The sequence below is a fragment of the Silurus aristotelis genome (assembly GCF_946808225.1).
Source record: "Silurus aristotelis genome assembly, chromosome: 9".
Classification (NCBI taxonomy): Eukaryota; Metazoa; Chordata; class Actinopteri; order Siluriformes; family Siluridae; genus Silurus; species Silurus aristotelis.
In genome coordinates, this window is record NC_139582.1 from 28,358,422 (window position 1) to 28,380,427 (window position 22,006).

The 22,006-nt window shown below is 40.5% G+C and overlaps 1 protein-coding gene across 1 annotated transcript; it reads right to left on the reverse strand.

Moving 5' to 3' along the window:
- Positions 1-777: 777 nt before the first annotated feature.
- Positions 778-20,929, reverse strand: LOC310731509 (complement C3-like). The gene is made up of 43 exons (XM_083551169.1): positions 20,741-20,929; positions 20,482-20,529; positions 20,295-20,324; positions 19,948-20,140; positions 18,858-19,023; positions 18,026-18,096; positions 17,808-17,899; positions 17,638-17,720; positions 16,626-16,713; positions 16,145-16,247; positions 15,487-15,601; positions 14,991-15,106; positions 14,756-14,899; positions 14,302-14,517; positions 14,018-14,218; positions 13,758-13,916; positions 13,556-13,685; positions 13,389-13,454; positions 13,038-13,250; positions 12,261-12,678; positions 11,155-11,240; positions 10,924-11,063; positions 10,630-10,839; positions 10,395-10,461; positions 10,232-10,318; positions 9,957-10,160; positions 9,649-9,724; positions 7,979-8,138; positions 7,692-7,802; positions 7,388-7,571; positions 7,134-7,297; positions 5,930-6,085; positions 4,183-4,242; positions 4,020-4,110; positions 3,759-3,810; positions 3,498-3,585; positions 3,145-3,234; positions 2,933-3,038; positions 2,754-2,843; positions 2,595-2,672; positions 2,428-2,508; positions 2,201-2,348; positions 778-1,257 (listed from the first exon to the last, which is right to left on the reverse strand). Exons 1-43 carry the CDS (start codon positions 20,833-20,835, stop codon positions 1,137-1,139), a joined length of 5,397 nt encoding a protein of 1,798 aa, XP_083407295.1. The 5' UTR covers positions 20,836-20,929; the 3' UTR covers positions 778-1,136.
- Between the last annotated feature and the right edge of the window lie 1,077 nt (positions 20,930-22,006).

Genomic DNA, 22,006 nt, shown 5'->3' on the forward strand with positions numbered 1-22,006 from the left:
TATATATATATATATATATATATATATATATATATATATATAATATTTAATCTGATATATATATATATATATATATATATATATATATATATATATATATATATATATATATATATATATATACACACACAAACAATTCAAAGGACAAAAAAATTAATTGGCCCAAACATACACCTTTGAACAGACACTTTAAATTCTTCATTATTTCCTCCCTCAAAGCAATAAACATACAAATAAATACACCAAACTCACTTAATTCCCTTCAATCATAAATAATTGCTATTTCATCTTTAAGTAAATGGATTTGTATTAAATTTTTTTTTTTTACCCCTTTAATTACAGATTGAAATGACCCATTATATTTTATATTAACAACAGAAACAGGTATACAGAATACGTGAATGATTGTCGACTCCTTATCCTTATCACCCAACATAAATTATATAAACTTTTGGCTTCGGTGGAAAATTAAGTTTTTAATCCTGATCCCTGAACCAGTCTCCACGAGGTTCGTGTTTGCTCTTCTTGGACGTCGGTTCCAAGGTCCGTAGTTGGATACGCACTTACTGTAAAGATTTCAACAAAACACAGATAACAGATCTTAACAAACATCACCATTTGTGTGTGTGTGTGTGTGTGTGTGTGTGTGTGTGTAGGGGGTGCTTCCAGTTGCCTTCAGTTGTCTATTTACTGTGCAAATGGATAAATGAATGATGAAAAAAAGCGCATAAAAAGGCACTACAAAAATCTTTTAATCGACACGATTTTGAGCCGAAATGGGATCCCAGCAAGAATCAAGTTTTATTTACCAAGTCTCATAGTACACAAGTTACACATACATGCAATAGACATTATTCAATGAATCCTTGCTATGACACAAGAGATAGCAGGACTGTACCGTCTACAATTGTTAGGAACACATGTAGCATAACTAAAGATGCAAAGAATTGCAAAGCAGTAAAGAATGCACGCTGAAACGTATATATTTCTGCACGTAGAGATGCGGTGAAGCGAAGTGCAAATTTAAACTGAACACAAGATTTAACCAAATTAGCGACTGTCATGGAAAAAAGTCTTGTAGTGTAGCAGACTGGCTTTTATATTGTGTTGTGTAGTAAGGGTGTGTGTGGCATTGCTTAGGTCTGGCACCCATCGTTCTGCAGTTCGGCGCTAAAATTGTCGAGCTCTGCGCATTTGTCACATGCGCCAGACGGCCAGTGCTCCACCCACGTGTTCTTCCCCAGAGTGTACGTGTAACTGGAAAGGAGAGAACAGAAGCGATGCTGAATCAAAAAAGGTTCAAATGAACACAGTAATCCCTCGTTTTTCCGAGGTTCGAATATCGCCCCCCGGTTTATCGCAGATTTTAGAAAAACGTGTAATTGTTCTGTAATTGTACAGTTCGGTACGTACCTCAGGTTTTAATTCACGCTTCGGTTCAATTTCGGGTGAGAAATTCCAAATATAATATTGCTTGTCATTGATTATTAATGCAGTTTATTATTATCAACATTTGAACAGTTGACATTTTTAAAACAATTATAAATAAGATGCCTGCTTGGTTAAATAATATATAAAATAATATTTTATAATATTTTATAAAAAATTAAATAGAATAAATCTAATTAATGAGTATGTAATTAAATTGGCACAAAATAAATTGATTAAATTAAATGATATAATGGAAAAATTTTATTAAATAGTTTACACTTGTAAGACCCCCCCCCCCCCCACACACACACACACACACACTCACACTATTACATACACATCTGTATTAGCAAATTTAAAACACACACAGTTGTGTATTGTTTTGTTTTACATTTAATATTTAGTACATTTAATATTTATGTCTTCATTCCCTCCATCCTTCATTATGGGGAATTATCAGGATTTTCTCCTTTTAAGGGAAATTCTTGAAGCTGGACTTTGAAACTTTCAAGAGTCCATTGTGCTTTTCATGCGTGCGCAAAACAAATCGTATTTCTGGTACCACCACTTAATATGCCGGATATAAATACCGTTACACCCAGACTGAGTATACATTCAGAAAAGAAAAAAAGAAAACGTACAAATATATACAGTTAAGAATTATGTAATTGTGTTATATCAGTAAAGACTTGTTCTATTAAATTGTTGGCATATTAGCTACATAACAGCTAGAAGTGATCAAGATACATGGGCTCTTGTTCAGCGTTACCCGTTTTCATCACTGCCTGCTTGCCAGACGTCAGAGGGCGGACCGATGATGAGGTAGTCCTGCCCCGTGAGCAGATTCAGCCCCGCCCTGCAGCCAGCGTGAGAGAGAAACACACGCGTGTCCTTTTCTTTTACACCAACTTCAGAGCCTGCGCACATACAGTTTAAAGTTACTCAATGCAAAACAATGTTAAACAATATTTGTATATTGTTTGTATATAAACTAACCTTCTTTTATGACCTGCAGGATCTCTAGCTCGTACCGATCATACTGGCTCATACTCGTGTTTAACGCTCGGGCCTTGTACACTGGAAAAAGTGTTGTTGCTTACATGTGGAATTCTGCCATTTAAAAAAAAAATGTATTAGTTTAAAAGTGAACGTCTTGTAGTTACCGTGTTGAACTCCACTGCACGCCGCAGTCTTTCTCGCTGCGACTGTCTGAGGGTCCGTCTTCACTACACAACAATCACCTATAACGGTCCAATCGTACACAGTGTATGAATACAGTTTTTGTATTTGTGTGCGTGTGTAAATGTATTTGCATTTTTTACCCTGCGTGCAGCGGCAAACGTTGCCTTTGCAGATCTGACTGAGCTGCTCCTTGTCCTCCGGTGGAGTGTAAAACCTGCTGCAGCGTTTATCTACACACACACACACACAGTTTAACTCTCAGCTGGATCGAACATGCAGAAGTGTGTAAAGGTGTAGAAATATCCAGTCTCGTGTGTACCTGGATTGTAATACTGGTAGACAGTAACTGTAGACGGTTGCAGGAGGGCCACTTTAAATTTCTGATTCAGCCTGAACGTAATGACGTCTGCCTCTTTGTTGGAGACCTGACGCACACACACACACACACACACACACACCGGGTACACGGAGTACATTATTACAGCATTTTAATAAAAAGTGTGACGATCAGCACATAGTCCTCCATGTTACCGTGAACAGATGAATGATGAGGGAACCTCGATCGCTCAGATTGTCCACCACTTGGAAATTGTTGATGTAGCGATCCACAGCGTTGGTCAGCTGTGAGAGCAGAGAGCACACAAATCAAATAACTTTACACAACAAGCATTTCCATCATCATTCTGAGACCACAGTTTGGTCTTGCTGTTTGATTTTGCAGTTGCCTCTAATTTAATGCGATTTCTTGCCCTCATGCTTTTGGATTTGCTCTGTGTTGATGTTGCTGCTATACGGTTGATTTTGTCTGATTTTTTTGTAACTATTTTTTTTATCTTCCTGCTGTGGTCGATTGAGGTAATTTGAACTTTCGTTCAGTTCCTCACCAGCTCCAAGTCGGAGTTCTCTGGTTCGAAGCCTGTCGGCAGGTTGATGTCCAACACGGCCATGCGCACCTGATGCTGCTCCAACGCTCTGATCAGGCAAAACACTAATAAACACTGAACCACATTCTTATACAGGCAGTGGGTCACCTGACATATGTGCTTCCTTCTCAAACAAAGTTGGAGGCACACAATTGTTTAGGAAATAGGAGACCCAAACCTTTTCCAATGCCCCTGTGCACAAAGCCATGAAGATATGCTTACCTTACATTGATACTGAGTTTATACACCTTCTCGACCTCTGCTGGAGGCTTCTCTGTAACACACAAATCATTGACTGAAAACACTGAAAACAACCTACTCAATACTATTCATGTCCGTTGCGTCATCTTTTTTTTTTTTATTTAATTTTTTTTACATTTGCTGCTAAGAGTGTTTACATTGTACTATGTTTTATATTCAGGACATTTTATTAGATATCTTTGACATCAGTAATCCTGCAGGTCTAATTAAAGTTAAACGCACCATCGCTCTCGCTAATAGAGACGTTCAGCTCAAATCCCTTACAGGAGCTCTTCTTGTGTACATCAGGCAACTCGTTATACACAGTTACCACCTGCGGAGCGGAACAAAAAATAGTTAAACAAAAGAATTTTGCAGCTAATAATTGGGTTTAACGGGAGCATACCTCCAGGATCCCCTGACCACTTCCTGAGGCCATTACTGAGAAGTCCTGATCTGTAGGCACCTGTGTGACAAATAAGAGTGTTATATGTACATGCTGTACACACAATGTCAACTGGAATAGCTACAGTGAGGAAAACAAGTATTTGAACACCCTGCTGTTTTGCAAGTTCTCCCACTTAGAAATCATGGAGGGGTCTGAAATTGTCATCGTAGGTGCATGTCCACTGTGAGAGAAAAAATCTAAAAAAAAAATCCAGAAATAACAATGTATGATTTTTTTAACTATTTATTTGTATGATACAGCTGCAAATAAGTATTTGAACACCTGAGAAAGTCAATGTTAATATTTGGTACAGGAGCCTTTGTTTGCAATTACAGAGTTCAAACGTTTCCTGTAGTTTTTCACCAGGTTTGCACACACTGCAGGAGGGATTTTGGCCCACTCCTCCACACAGATCTTCTCTAGATCAGTCAGGTTTCTGGCCTGTCGCTGAGAAACACGGAGTTTGAGCTCCCTCCAAAGATTCTCTATTGGGTTTAGGTCTGGAGACTGGCTAGGCCACGCCAGAACCTTGATATGCTTCTTACAGAGCCACTCCTTGGTTATCCTGGCTGTGTGCTTCGGGTCATTGTCATGTTGTAAGACCCAGCCTCGACCCATCTTCAATGCTTTAACTGAGGGAAGGAGGTTGTTCCCCAAAATCTCGCAATACATGGCCCCGGTCATCCTCTCCTTAATACAGTGCAGTCGCCCTGTCCCATGTGCAGAAAAACACCCCCAAAGCATGATGCTACCACCCCCATGCTTCACACTAGGGATGGTGTTCTTGGGATGGTACTCATCATTCTTCTTCCTCCAAACACGTTTAGTGGAATTATGACCCAAAAGTTCTATTTTGGTCTCATCTGACCACATGACTTTCTCCCATGACTCCTCTGGATCATCCAAATGGTCATTGGCAAACTTAAGACGTGCCTGGACATGTGCTGGTTTAAGCAGGGGAACCTTCCGTGCCATGCATGATTTCAAACCATGACGTCTTAGTGTATTACCAACAGTAACCTTGGAAACGGTGGTCCCAGCTCTTTTCAGGCCGTTGACCAGCTCCTCCCATGTAGTTCTGGGCTGATTTCTCACCATCCTTAGGATCATTGAGACCCCACGAGGTGAGATCTTGCATGAAGCCCCAGTCCGAGGGAGATTGACAGTCATTTTTAGCTTCTTCCATTTTCTAATGATTGCTCCAACAGTGGACCTTTTTTCACCAAGCTGCTTGGCAATTTCCCCGTAGCCCTTTCCAGCCTTGTGGAGGTGTACAATTTTGTCTCTAGTGTCTTTGGACAGCTCTTTGGTCTTGGCCATGTTAGTAGTTGGATTCTTACTGATTGTATGGGGTGGACAGGTGTTTTTATGCAGCTAACGACCCAAACAGGTGCATCTAATTTAGGATAATAAATGTAGTGGAGGTGGACATTTTAAAGGCAGACTAACAGGTCTTTGAGGGTCAGAATTTTAGCTGATAGACAGGTGTTCAAATACTTATTTGCAGCTGTATCATACAAATAAATAGTTTAAAAATAATATATTGTGATTTCTGGATTTTTTTTTTTAGATTATGTCTCTCACAGTGGACATCCACCTACGATGACAATTTCAGACCCCTCCATGATTTCTAAGTGGGAGAACTTGCAAAATAGCAGGGTGTTCAAATACTTATTTTCCTCACTGTAGTTAAAAAAGTGCTGACCGAGAAGGAATATGCCACATGAGCCAGATGTTTGGGGAAGGCCTGGTGAATATCTGAGCGCCCAGGAACACTGAGTACCACTTTCAGATTCATGTCAGCTGGAGGAGGTACCTTCACCAGGTACTCGGACAGAGCCTGTAGTACAACCACGGTGGACTACAAGAAAAGGAAGGGAATTCGGTGAAAATTGCCACTTGCAATTATAGATTCATAGCCAGTGTTGTGCTCGTTACTAAAAAATAGTAACTTGTTACAGTTACTCGTTACTTCATTCAAAAAGTAACTTAGTTACTTTGTTGATCACTTACACCAAAAAGAAATGCGTTAATGTTAAAAGTAACTTTTTAGTTCTTTTTTAAAGAACGTTCTTTAATGTTCCCATTAATGCCCTTTTATGAGTTATGATCTATACAAACACAAAACTGACTTAAACACAAAGTAATTTTTAAACACTATTTTATTGAAGTCAGACCAACACAAACTGAATATATCACAAGGATTTCTGAAATAAATAACAAAACAAGCTGAATAATATATTCACAATCAAAAACTAAAGTGGCTTCTGCTGTTGTCTTGAGCTCTTAAACATGTTCCTTTCACAGCTGAAGTATGAAAACTATCAACAATGTAGAACAGAACACTGGGTTAGCTTCTAGCTCCTCAGGCATGGAGGTCCTGGGGGCGCTTCGGCAGATTGGAGTTGCTGTTTATCGGAGTAAATACGACCTTCGAACCAGAAAGACACAGCTTACATTTGCCTTAAAAGTTTGTCTTTATACTTAACTAAAGTGAAATAATGAGCATATTTCCATTTTGAGAAACTCGTCTTGCTCTCGCCTCGACTCGCCATTACTGCTGCACAGACCTGAATAAACGGAGACACGCCCACAGCGCGTCTTCTTCCTGTTTACAGTGGTTCATCCACCAATCCTACAAAGTGTCTCTGCTGTAAACAGGTTAGACTGTAGTCTACACTTCAGCCGAAATTAATTCATTTAAAAAAGTAACGGGTAACGCACCATACGGTAACGTTAACGAAGTTCTTTATTTTTAAAAGTAACGCGTTTACAGTATTAGTTACTGTAAAACACGTTACTGCCCAACACTGTTCATGGCTTTGTAGTTGATAAGTATCTCCTCTTTAAGAATCCCCAAGACAATGCTACAACCACTGTTGGATTCAAAATTCACTAGTAATCAACACCTGGGTGGTTCCGAATCCTCCCCCGACCCGTCGCTGCTGATTCAGCCACTGGAACGGAGCGGCCGCCTCCTGAACATGGCCTCCTTTAAGCAGGGCCAGCAGTGCGTAACCTGTCGCCTCCAGCGTGAAGAACGTGTTTTCTGCGTCTGGCCAGTGCTTACGGTCTGCAATCAAAAGGACCAGAATTTTACTGACGCCCTCACAAAGAAAGAAAACTGGTAAATGTACAGACTGCAAGTTGAGTCCATGAGTACCTGCTGATGCGGATTTCAGCAACACGCTCTTCGAGCAGCCCTGATTGCTCACAGCCAGGGCGTAACACGCAATCGCTACAGAGTACGGCCTGCGCAGCCGGTGGTACCGCTTCCTTAGATACACTCCTGCTCTTTGGAACAGCAACTCCAAAGAACCGTGGTCCACTGGTCTCAATCCGATACCCTGAACATCAGTTATTACAGAAGAACAGAATCAACACAATGTTTACTAGTTTGGTTCATAATAATAGGATGTTTAATGGCATGTTTTTAGGTGATCAGATACTGTGTGTGTGAGAATCACCCCTGTGTTAACTTCTGAACTGTTGCATTTAACAGCACTCCTAGCTTCGGACAATGCTATCAATACAAACGCAGTCAGAGTTTCCGTGGATTCAGCACCCTGAAGACCTCCCTACACACACACACACACACACACACACACACACACACACACACACACACACACACACACACACATTCAGATACATTCATGTAAAAAAAAAAAGTCACCTTTCATACTCTCATGAAAAAACTATTCTACAAACTGCACAGGATTTTCCCATTTGGCAAAACTTTCTCTTTTCTCACCGTCATGGAGGTGGTATAGACCGGGTTGTCCTCCTTGAACGCTCCAGATGGAAGCTGCTTGCGATTGAGCAGGTAAAGCAGCGGGCGACAGATGTTCTGCTTATCCAGCGTGATGAACGGATAAGCCATGGAGAACACCTTCACCACAAACGCTGTGATCCTGTGACACAGAGAGAAGGAAGATTACTTTAAAATGAGCCAAAGGACCAAATCATTTGTCATATATCATCTTCTTTCAGCTGCTCCCATTACGGGTCATCACAGCGGATCATCTGTCTCCATACCCCCCTCCCCTCTAACATCTGCCTTTTTCACCCCAACTACCTGCATGTCTTCCCTCACCACATCTATAAACCGTCTCCTTGGTCTTTCTCTTTTCCTCCTTCCTGATGGCTATATCCTCAGCATTCTCCTACTGATATACCCCATGTCACTTCTCTGCACATGTCCAAACCATCTCAATTGTGCCTTCCTCACCTTATCTCCAAAACGTCTTACATGCCTCTAATAAACTCATCGTCGTCACTCCCAACGAAAAGCTTATCATCTTCAGCTCTGCTACCTCCAGCTCCACCTCCTGTTTTTTACGCAATGCCACTGTCTCTAAACCAAACAACATCTCAGGTCACACCACAGTCCTATAAACCTTTCCTTTCACTCTTACAGATACTCTTCTATCACAAATCACTCCTGCTATTACTCTTCTCCACCCACTCCACCCAGCCTGCACTCTTTTCTTCACTTCTCTAACACACTCTCCATTACTTTGCATTGTTGACCCCAGGTACCTGAACTCCTCCACCTTCTCCACCTCTTCTTTCTGCAACCACTCCACTGCCCTCCCTCTCATTCACACACATGTACTCTGTCTTACTCCTACTGACTTTCATTCCCCTTCTTTCCAGCACATACCACCACCTCTCCAGGCTCTTCTCAACCTGCCCTCTACTCTCACCACAAATCACAATATTATTCACAAACATCATAGTCCACAGAGACTCCTATCTGACCTCGTCCGTCACCATGTCCATCACCACTGCAAACAGGAAAGGGCTCAAAGTCGATCCTTGCTGCAGTCCAACCTCCACCTTCCTACTGCACACTTCACTGCTGTCACACTGTCCTCATACATGTCCTGCACCACCCTCACATACTTCTCTGACACACCTGACTTCCTCATACAATACCACAATTCCTCTCTCCATCCTGTAATACGCTTTCTCTAAATCCACAAACACACAATGCAACTCCTTCTGACCATCTCTATACTTCTTCATCAACATTCACAAAGCAAAAAATGCGTCTGTGGTGCTCTTCCTCAGCATGAAACCATACTGTTGCTCATAGATGGTCACCTCTTCTCTCAGCCTGGCTTCCACTACTCTTTCCCATAACTTCATGATGTGACTGATCAACTTTTTTCCCCTGTAGTTACTGCAGGTCTGCACATCCCCTTTATTCTTAAAAACCGGTACCATCATTATCTCCTAAACATCTCCATGCTTGCGTATGTCATCGGGTTCTACCGACTTTCCACTCTTCCTCCAAATCGCTGCTCTCACTTCCTCCTTACTAATCCTATCCACTTCCTGCTTCAAATCTCCACACCAAATATGACAATCAAATATGCGGATCACAAATCACTTGTCCTATATAAATTGAATAAATACCATGTGCTTGTTCCTTCATTGTTATATGGTGGATACGAGTCGTCTGATTTACGGTAATGAAGCTGGTTCTCGTAGCCTAAGACAGAAGCAGAGGTAGATGATTAGAGGGCCAAGCACCAAAGGTGTAAATTGTTTTTCTACTTTTATTATTATTATTATTATTATTATTATTATTATTATTACTATTATTATTATTATTATTATTATTGTAAATCAAATGATTTTTCACTGTGGTTTGCAATTATCATTTGTCTACCACAATTTTTTATAAAAGCAGACATTGAATTTACACCATCCCTCAATGTTACCAGTTTTTATGTATGAGATGGCGACCTCCCTGCGTTGGATTCCTACACTCTCCCATTGCGAGCTGCGGTCTAGATAATGAACGGCGATGAGCGGGAGCGTGATGCTAGCCAGGTTTTGCTCCACACAGCCTCCGGGCATCTGGATCAGCGCCGCCAGCGAGTCCTGACTAATAGAGTTATCAATGCTGTCGGCCAACAGATTACCTAAAACACCCATGGAAATGACATAAAGGGTTCAGTGAAGACAGTGGGGACAGAGAATAATATTATTTTACCTCTGATGTTGACAAGTGATTTGGGAACAGAGTTGGGAACCACAGAATTTAATGTAGCTCCTTTCATCCGAATCACTTGATTTCCTCCTGAGGATCCAACACGCAAAGATTAGATTTATTCTCTGAACGCATAGTAAACTAAGGTAACAGGAAGTGATCTTACCACTGTCTCCTTTATCAGCAGGGTTCAACACAAAACTCCTCACATCCATCTTCTGAATACCCTCCATCTGCAGCAAGAAATAAACATATATGCCGTATATTTGTTCCTTATATATATATATATATATATATATATATATATATATATATATATATATATATATATATATATATATATATATATATATATTCTTTCTGCAAATTGAATTTCACTGAATTTTCATATCAAGCCTCACCACTACACGGAGAGTTTTCCGGACTGCGTCCCGTCCAATGACGCTGTGTGACACAGCAGTGACCTGCAGGGGGAGCTCTCCTGTTTGGAGCGGGATTACAGTGTAGGGGATGAGCACGGAGGATTTAGCTCGCACAAACACCTCCTGCTTGTGATCCTCAGTATATGCCACACTGCACATATTTACCATTTTTGACAAGATCACCAGCACCTACACACATTTAATGACCAGTGTGCAATATTCAGTGTCTTTTCCAAAGGAAAAACACAGGGAACATCATAAAATACAAGTTACCTTCAGGTCCTTGCTCATGTAGTTGTGTAGCACGGCCTTCACCTCAACATGTTCGTTTCTGGCTGCGGTGCGAGGGAGACTAAGTTTGATGAAGAACGGCTTCCATGCCCGGATATTGAACGGCTCGGCTACACAGAAACCTGACAGAGAAAGGCATGTAGCTAGATTAAAAAAAAAAAAAAAAAAAAGAGGGACATAATATGAGGAAATTGATTTGAAAATGTATTCTACCTGTGCTAGCTGATGCACTGATCCCCAGAATCCCCCACTGAGTGATGCTGTCAGGAAGAACGGACTCCACTGGTGCTACTGAAAATCTGTAAAGAAGTAAATATAGTGCACTCATATGCAGCAGGTTTTTTTTGTTGTTGTTGTTGTTGTTGTTTTATAATACAAATAATACAAATACAAAGAAGCATTAACCCGGTTCTAGTACTATGTGGTGGACCATCAGGGAGGTCTCTTTTGCAACTAAACCTTTTGTTAAGTTCCATTTCTGGCCATTCTTGTCACTCTGAGTGACTACAGTGGGCCTGATAGTATATTTTAATGATATTGATATCCCCTGCCTGTTTTAAGTTGCGGCATTGCTCTCCTCTTTAGCCTAGATGATGTTGTGTCAATGGTATTCAAAAAGAAATTACAACTTCGATTTGTCCGATTTGTCCAAATTTAAATTTTGCCTCAGTACATTTTAAATGCGCTTTGGCCCAGAGAGGATGGCGCCATTTCTGGATCATGTTTACGCATGCCGCCTTCTTTGCACGATAGCGATTTCACCTGCGTTTGTGGATGATGTGGCAAACTGTATTCACAGACAATGATTTCTGGAGGTGTTCATGTGCAGTGATTTCACTTACAAAATCATGATTGTTTTAAATGCAGTGCTGCCTGAGGGCCCAAAGATCACAGACGTCCAATGTTGATTTTCACCCTTGTTTCTTATGCACAGAGTTTTCTCCAGATTCTTATTATTATATTATATACTGTAAATGATTAAATATTCAACTGTTTCACAATTTTATGTGGTGTTGCAGCCATCGATTTAAAAATGATCCTATTTTTTCTTCAAAATGGTACATTTCCTCAGTTTAAACATTTGATGTTTTTAATGCTCTATTGTAAATATAATACAGGGTTAATAAGATTTGCAAATTATTGCATTCTGTTTTGATTTACATTTTACACTGTCCCAACTTTTTTGTAATTGGGGTTGTACAAGAAACACATGTGGAAGAGTTTCTATTCAAGAGATAAACAGTTGATAAGAGTTTGTACACTTGTTTATTGCGTGACCCTATTTAACCAATAAAAAAAATAAATAAGGTCATGCTTACCCATCTGGCCCAGGTGCTTCAGGAAGTTGGACGTCTGTCCACAGCCAGGACTCAAAGAACTTGGTGCGTACATAAATGTCATCTAGTTTGTCATAGTACTCATCACTAACTGTAGGTGCGTGGCGTCCTGCCACACCTGTCGGGACACTAAGACCTTGATGAATAAAAGCTGGAACGAGAGCATCATCAGCAGGACGAGCACCAAGAATATAACCGCCAACAGGACCTGAAGGACCTACAGGACCTAAAGAACCTACAGGACCTCCAGGAACTAGAGGACCAGAATCACCAGCAAGAGCTGCAGCACCAAAAGAAGCAACAACAGAACCAGTGGGGGGCCATGAAAGAGGTCCAGCTACCTGAATATCATAATAAAGGCCAGGAATATGCAGAGGCATAACATCAAGGCTAGGAACGCCTAAAAAAAAAAAGAATAATAATATTAATAAAATGCCTCCATTAAATAGCAAATAATGAAAGTTTTTTAAGTATGTATATTGGTAACGAAGTTAATCATGACCATAAAAAAAATAATTTGTAACATCAGGACTACAACTAGTCCTTAATATTGCTTACACAACATTCACTTTTTTGTATTATTTTTTAAGAGCGGTATGACCGTAAGCATTTTTATTTTTTCCGCCTTGTTAGTATCAAACCTATAGATTAAGCTGCTGTTATAGAACAGTCAATAATTTAACAATGGCATTTTGAAATATTAATTTCATCCGACAAAAAAAAGGGGGGGTGGGAACAGAGCCCCTCCAGCATATGTACCCCCAGGTACAGATCCGATTGTGGGCGGTGGTGGGGGGGTGATGATTCCCAGCTCTTCACCCCTGTACTTCGAGCAGCACTCGAGAAAAGCCATCACGCAGCTCCACTCCTCAGTGATGTAAAGAGCACGACGGCGGCACGAGTACGCCATGGGAATCTCCCTCATGCCATCGGAGCAGCAGCGCCGTAGAAACCTCTCGGAATAAGACTTCTCTAAATGCATACACAAAATCAGTGGCCACTGTTTTGTGGAACACATCCGGTTCCTTCTGGACTCCTCAATTAAACATGAATGGATATACACTATGGACTCTAAAACAATTTATTTTTTTAATACTGATAATTATTTACCAAGCTTGTCCCGGAGATGCAGTTTTTCAGCTGAGCGCCTCCTCCTGATCTTCCAGGAGCATGGAACTAAACCAAGGTAAACGTTATAAGAATCCTTTTATTGTGGATTTCCACAATTGGAATGGAGATTAGATGTTTCATTTGAAAACACACACAAAAGAAATTACCCTTCATATTTGTAGTTGATACTATGAAGTTTGAGTTAAAATTCAGTCCTGCATCCTGGAATACACCCATACTGTTCTGCCCTCCGCCTGAAGTGCATCCCAAATCCCCATGCCCCAGCGTGTCCCAAATCTGCTGGCACAAACTGAATTAATGGCTCATTGGTTCAACAAATAAACTCAATATTTTTTTGATAGTGCCAACCTTCTTCTGTGTCAGACGACTCTCACTCAACAGGAACACGGAGTTGTCCACGGCTACAAGGCTGACCTTCGCTCCGGGGTCGCCCCTCAGTTGAAAGTTAAAGCTGTCGCCTGGCGAGTACGATTCCTTCACCTCACCCCTTAACGGTTCAACCTTAAGCTACAAAAAGCACACCCAAGTTCTTAAGCACACCCCCAAGTGCTTCAGATTGGACTAAGTAGTAAACAAAGCACAAGAGGCTTTAACGCAAATCGGCTCACCGATCCCAAACATCGGCTCTCCACATTCACCAAAAGGGAATCGGCCATCACATCTAATAAATAAGGGAATGGCAGAATGTAGTATGCCACAAAGCGGAAAGCAGGCAGCATCTCTGGCGTCAGCAGCAGGGAAAAGTTCGCCACGTCATACTCGGTTACGTTCACTTTGCCTGCCCGGATCATCTTTCCCTTGTTTAACACCTACAGACACGATACAGAGAACATTGAGCAAGGGAATGAATGTGAGAGCAAAACTAAACAGCAGGAGTACAACTGTCTCTTACGGTATATGAAATCTGTTGAGGGTTTATCCTTTTTTGGTTGGATGTGAAGCTGAGATGCAGGCGGAAGTCCACAGTGTCTCCTAATTTTGCCTCCTTCTTGTCTACAGTAATGTAAAGATGGTTCGGTTCTACAAAGCTGAAAGGCATGGACGCCTCCACCGGCCATTCGGTCTTTGCCTGCTGCTCAGGCTTCAGCTCTGGAACTACCGAATTTACCTGCAGTGATGGGCAACAAGAACAAGTTCTATGAAGAGATATGAATTGAGTTTGTGGCATATTCACAAAGGATATGACTGCTATGCAACCAGGGGTCATTCAAGAGCCAAATTGGTCACATCTGCTTAAGAGACATGGACTGTAACTTAGGTGTACAAACGAACACATCATGAAGCCTTGCCAATGGTTTTAATGGTGTGATCATAAAATCGTAAATGTGGCCTAACCTCGGACCCACCTTTATAGTTCTGACGCTATAGCCACATGGCATGTTGAGGGACACCCTAATGGTGCCGCTGTGGACTTTGACAGGAGCGGACAGGAAGCTGATTTTCACCGGAACGTTTGGAGCCGGGGAGCCGTCATGGTGGCTGACCGTTACCTGAAACACAAAATACAATCAAAGGAAATGGAAAGTGTAAAGCAGATCGATTCTCTGTAGGACGATATTCATTAGAGTTAGTGTGTGTTACCGTCAAGTCAAACGGCAGGCCAGATTTATAAAACCTTGACGTGTCCTTAATGGCAAGAACGTACGGTGCTAAGATGATTTTAATGCCCGACTTTTCCGCCTCCACAAGGTCACTTCCTGATGATAATAAAAAAAAAAAAAAAAGGTCAAAAACATGCATTAGATGCTTTGGGAATAGGACATGTTTGCAAGTGTTATGTCAAGACTCCCTTGTGTAACGTCCATCTGCCACTCAAGTGATTTGTACTGGATCAAGTGCAATTTTATAAGCTGTTCAGTCTGCTTCTTGAGTCGGAATTTTCTAGCAATTTTATTTATTTTTTAGAGGCTATAGTTGCTAATGGGAAAACCCATTCTCAGGCACCACTAGACAAACATTTGACAACGTTTATATTTTAAACAGGAAGCCCAGAAATCCACTTGGAGTGTTTCAGCTGAATATATTGTCTTTTTTTTTTTACTCCCGCCTAAAATTCCCAAAAGTGAAGGCATTCTACCTGTGGTGGTCATCACGGAAGCTTTGACATATATGGACAAGCCGTCTAAGTGGCTGACATCAGGGTAGGCTTTCTTAAGTTCATCAGTGGTCAAAGTGGCAATCCCACCATCCAGCTGTAAATCATCAGGGATGAAAATTAGTCAGAATTAATTAGTCCAAAGTGATTGCAAGAATAAAGTAAAGAGAAAGAAAGGATCTGTTCACGATCCAAAACATACAAGCTCACTGATATGGAGGTAACGTCATGGTTTCGGTTGGCATGCTTCTAAAACCTACTCACTAATTATTAATAGGAATGGAACTCAGTTTATTATAAATAAGATATTGAAAAATCTAAATATAGAAATTTAAAAAATACATTTACAAAATCATTTTCTCAGCCAATCTACCAAGATAATGCGTTATTTATCAGCAAGGCAGTGCCCAAAAACAAACCCCAAAACCATCACCTACAAATAAGTGGTTCAATGTTTGAATCTGTTTAGAACTTTTAGATGTAAATATCAGAAAATGAAAGCTGAAATGCCGAGTGGATTTTATTCTTTTTTTTTTTAAACAAGGAATGATGTCATACCAGTATATAGATATGCAGTTTCCATTAACATTTTTTCCACTCACTAATGAGGTCCTATACAACACCTTTATATTGCACTCACATCTTTGACTTGCTTCATGGAGGAGACTCGTACTTTCACTCCATCATTCTCTATTCCGAACACCACATAGGCGACGCCATCTACTTTCTCACCATACAAATATCTGAGCAAAGACATCAGAAGCTTTTGAGAAAGTTTTTTGAGAAACATTTACAATGAAAATTACTTACATAAAAAAAAAAAAAAAATCCAATCACAGACTAGTATACTGCAAATATATAGCTGTATAAACAATATACAGTATGTATGGCAAACATATTATTATAAAACTCAACTATATTTTATAACAGTTTATTATGTGACAGAAAAGACAGATTAAACAAAGGTCATGAAATCACGAGTGCATTGAATATAAGCATTTGAATTTTTATAACCTCAAAGTTTTCTCTAAAGAAAACTCACCCGCAGTCATCTTTTATACTTACAACATGCTCATCAGTCACATTTAATATTAATAGAATTATTGTAAGATGGCACTTACTTGGCGTACACCTTCACCTCGAATTCTTTATCTTCTAAACTCAGATGGAACTTTGTCGGCACCAGCGAGACATTGAATCCTGGGAGTTCTAGGATCGAAAATGTTTCAGGGAGTGTTCAGGAAATTTGTTGTAACGACAAAAAATGTATGTGTTCCCCACCCTTTGGAAGTCTTTGGATTCAATATCTTCAATTCACTTCATTCATGTTAATTTCCCCTGTTCCAGCATAACAATACCCAAAGCCATTTGCACAAAGTATGCACAGAACCATGAAGATGTGCTTTACATGGAATGTGGAAGATGTGCTTTACATGGAAAGTGGAAGATCTCCTGCTGTAGTTCGTACCTCAACCCTACTGAACACCCTTGGGATCGAATAGAACTCTGACTGCACCCGCAGCCTCCTCACTACACCTACATCAATACCTGACCAACACCATTTTGGCTGAATGAACCCAAATCTTAACAAACACAAAGGATTAAATGTGGAATAGAGCTTTCAAAAAGCACATAAATCTAATGGTCGGGCGTCCATATTGTGTATGTTCAATCATGCGCATACAAATATGAAACATAGAAGCAGGTGGAGCTGGAGGTAGCAAAACTGAAGATGTTGAGGTTTTTGTTGGGAGTGACGAGGATGGACAGGATAAGAAATGAGTTTATTAGAGGGACGGCGCATGTAGGACGTTTTGGTGTCAAGGTGAGGGAGGCGAGATTGAGATGGTTTGGACTTGTGCAGAGGAGGGACATGGGGTATATCAGTAGGAGAATGCTGAGGATGGAGCCACCAGGAAGGAGGAAAAGATTAAGACCAAGGAGGAGGTTTATGGATGTGGTGAGGGAAGACCGGGGGGTATGGAGACCGCTGTGGTGACCCCTAATGGGAGCAGCATTTGATGTGAAAAGCTGCATTTGCAATATGTTTAAAAAAAAAAAAAAAAACCTGACTTGTCATGTTCTTATTTCTGTGTCTGTATCCAACAGTTCAGATCAAATCTGTATACATACCATATTTCTTCACCTCAAAGGGTGCACTGTATATGTTCTCTTTCAAGTTGTCAAATTTGGCAACAATCTTCCACTTGCCCTCTCTATAAAATAGTACAAATACTACATTGAGAAGAGAAGAAAAAAAAAGAAATTTTAATATACAAATATTGCACAATTCCTATACATACTTCGCAATGTCCGAGAGTGCGTAGGTGTTGGTGTAAACCCCGTCTGCTGCTCTGACCTCAGGTTGTGCATGGATCGTAATTTCATCAGCGTTCTGAAAAAGCAGAGATCGTAATCACTGCTTACAGACAGAACTGCACTGAAGCATTTATACATAATTAGCAATAGAGTTCAGGCTTGGAGTTGATATTTGTGGCAAAAACAAAGATATTGTGAATACCTGAATTTCGACAGAAATTGTACTGTTGAAAGCCTGAAACTCTGGAGTAGAGGCAAAGGCTCTGAAGCGAACTACAAAAAAAAAAAAAAAGGAATAACGTTAGCCAAATAGTGCAGGTAATCAAACACAACAAAAAAAATTCCAATTATTATTTGGCTTATTGTCCATCCGCAACGCATGCTTTTGTTTAACGAGTTCTAAAACATTTGGCTGAACCTGAGCAGAGAATTCACAAAGCTCCAAACAAATCCTGCTGCTTTTGCCTGCATTTACATCATCAAAAATAAAAAGGGCACTAATTCTCATGGCGGCTGTACACACCGATGCGACAAGACGATATGGTGGTATGCTTTGCATCGTGAGCAGTTCCATCCCTTCTCCATTACTATTTTCTTCTCACCATTCACATACAGGTTCTTTTTTCTCAGATCTCTCCATATGATGCTGTTCCACTGTATAGGTTTTATATGCTTTTGGCAAATGTTCATCTGGTCTACCTGTTTTTGAGACTTATCAATGGTGCACAGTGGTGTTGATTTGTCCACTGCTAGAAAGTTTTTTACTCATCAGGGAATGAACATTTCTGTCATTCACCACAGTCTTTCCTGACCTCACTTCTGTCTTTTTTAAAGAACCTACAAAGTAGTTGATTTGGCCAAGTTCTATTGGCTTAAAGCTAAAAGATTAAATGTATGTTTAAATAAATAACTGTCTAAAGCTCATATATTTATAGACATGGCATCGATCAATATGCCATATGTCTAGTAAGAGAGCAGATAATAAACATCTCACAGTGGGAGACAGGCTTTCACTTATGTCTTACAGTAGTTACCTGTGTCTCCTGGGTTGTAGATGGGCTTGTCGGTTTGGATGAAGATGTACCCAGATCGATAAGACACTTGACTGACGTACTCAAGCTCTTTGAAGCTTCCAAACGAGGCACGCAGCACAACATATTTGCTGTCTCTTGTTTCTTGCTGCAGGGCTCTTGGAGGAATCTGACAAGCGTGTTCAAAACATTATTAAAACTCATTAACCAGTCATTATTACACTTGTTCATTACTAGTTGGGGTATTTGGTTTTATTACTCAGGTCCAGCACATCTTATTGATAACGTTGAATTGTGCAGTTCTTCTTTATTCTCTTGAGAGCCTCAAAAAAAAAAAAGCAGCAACAGGGGTTCATGAGCACCTACATGTGTAATGAAACATGGAGGTGAAAGATTGACTTTTTTCCAGAACCAGTTGGAAGGTTCACCCCGATTAATGGATTGTCCCATTTCTTCTGGAGAGGCATCTGTAACTTCAGCATGCAAGCAAGTTCTTCCTAGCTGAACGAGGAAGCATTCAGCTACAAGAACAGGAAGTTCATCACCCAAACACTTTAATAGCCATGAATGCCTTTATGGTGGAGTTTTGTGTGATTTTTTTTCGATGGCAAGGAGACGTACCCCAGTTTGACCTGCTAGTCTTTAACAGGATCCTGACTCCTATGTAAGAGAACTCAGCATTTCAATTTTTTTGATTCCCTTCTGATGAGGGATTTGTCCAGGTCGAGTCCGTGTACAGATTCTGCCTGATTTCCAGCAAAACACAATCTTCATTACAAACTCTTCCCATTTTTTGGAAACTCTAGATACTTTCCATTACATATTTAGGTCTTGCCTATTTTGGATCTTGTCATTCATGTTTGTTAACAGTTTGTTGGTTTTGTATTTCTACTAGAAAAACGAATACAGAGCAACTCACGTGGGTAAAGACGATGCTTTCTGATCAGCACACCACCATCTTAACTTTTAAGCTACTGCTTCCCTTAGATCATTTATACTGGCAGATTTAAACCAGGTTTTATTCTTGTGGCACATGTTTCTCATTTTGTTCACACCTTTTGTTTCCCTGATCATATAAAACATTAGAAATTACCATTATGGTTTTGAGGACGCTGTAGTTATTATCAACGTTCAGGGTGACCGTTCCCTGCAACACCATTACAGACCTCTGTGGATAATCGTACGTCCAGAGAGTAACGACGACCGGCTCAGAAAGTCCAAACCCCTCCAGCAGGATATTTTCTTCATTTCCCACTCGTAGCTTAGATGGAGCAACTACAATAAACCTGTTTAAACCCAAAACGTGAGGATTGGATGGCAGATCTTCCTGCTTTTTGGAAATTTTCACAACTCTCGCTAAAGTTTATTAAGGCTAAAATGGGCCTTTTAATAAAATAACTCATTTGAATGATCGATAGTGTTGACAGGGCGATTACTTACTTTGGGTCGGGTTCAAAGTTCGGCAACCGTCTGCAAACAGAGCACACAAATGTTCACTGATTCAAATATGAGCTGGGTATCAAGCAGTGTTCGCTGTACTGTGGATTCTTGCCAAAGCATTTAAGACTCACCATTTTACGGATTATAAAATACAAATTATTTAGAACGTCAAGCTTTCAGGACTTACGGTACTTGAGGAACATTTGGGTAAATATAGTCAGGAAAAGGAGGATGTCTATCATGAGGAAAAATCAAAACAACAACAATGATAATAATCAACACAAACACACAATGTCCTACAAAAAGATTCCTGTACCTGTGATGAAACAATATAAGCAGCAAATTAAACACCATATTCAACACTCGAAGGACAAAGTCAAACTTAACGTATTTATTGATAAAAGTGTGGGTTTTTTTTTTTATTTTTTTTTTTTATAAATACTCACCCCTCAATATTGGTGCTGACCTGAGCAAAAACACACACAAACACAATCCAGAAGAACAGCATTAAAAACCACATCCTTACAGACAGGAGATGCATCGTGTACTACGGCAACATCGGACAACGCAAACGCAGTTGTAGGTGTGCACTCCTCTTCGACCATCCTACATGGGTCTTGCACAATTCTCAGTAAACTCCCGCCTGCGTTTTTAGGACAATCAACAAATACGAACATCTAAAGTCAAGTAACATCTGTATAAACAGGTTGATGAGGCGTCAACATTGTTCCCTAAACAAGTCATCCCACTTCCTTTCCAGTCCTTTTCGCACTGCCATTCTTCGAAAAAATGGTCAATTCAAATCTATTTACATTTTTTTTTTACACTCCCAACTAAAAAAAAAAGTTTTTACTTACCAACATATCCTTTGATTTGAACAGTACACACAACACAACGAGATCCTGGTCAATGTCTGGACGCAAACAAAATGAAAAAAACTAATCATTTTTTACATTTATTTTACTCAAATTTTTCTTGTGGCAAGCTTCCCAAGGATGGCCCCATTTCTCCTTTAACATTACTTAAAGACATAAAGGTCAATTAGAAATGTCTCCAGGTGCACTCACCAAAACCATCAACTCTCCTTTCAAGAGGACTGCCTCAGAAAAGGAAAACCAAGAGCTACCTCTGCTGCAGCGGATTCATTCATTCATTTTCTCCCGCTTATCCGTAATTCGGGTCGCGGGGGCAGCAGTCTAAGCAGATTCCCCCGACACTTCTCCGTGTCCAGGGATCGGGCTGTCAAGGCCCCCGCCTTCGACTGCTGCCCAATCCTCTCAGCACCGGTCCCTTACGGTCCCTCCTGTAGGTGGTGAGCCCACGGGAAGGCGGCCCCACGTCGCTCCGAGGTCACGGTCCTTGGAGCATAGAGGGTTAAGGGCCTTGCTCAAGGGCCCAAGAGTGGCAGCTTGGCGATACTGGGTGCTGCAGTGGATAAGTTTATTAAAATTTCCAGCCATAAAAAAAAACACAGATTTGCACAAATGCTTCAGAGTTCAAGTGGCCAACATATTTTAACAATCACCATTCAGAGGAGACTGAGAATCTGAACTTCATGTTCAAACTGCAGCAAATATACCATTACTTCATAAGATCAAGCAAAGGAGATTTGCTTGGGCTAAGAAACGAAGTAATGGGCATTAGATTGGTGGAAATCTGCCCTTTGATCTGATGAGCCCGAATTTGTGATTTATTTTTTATGTCCTAACCAT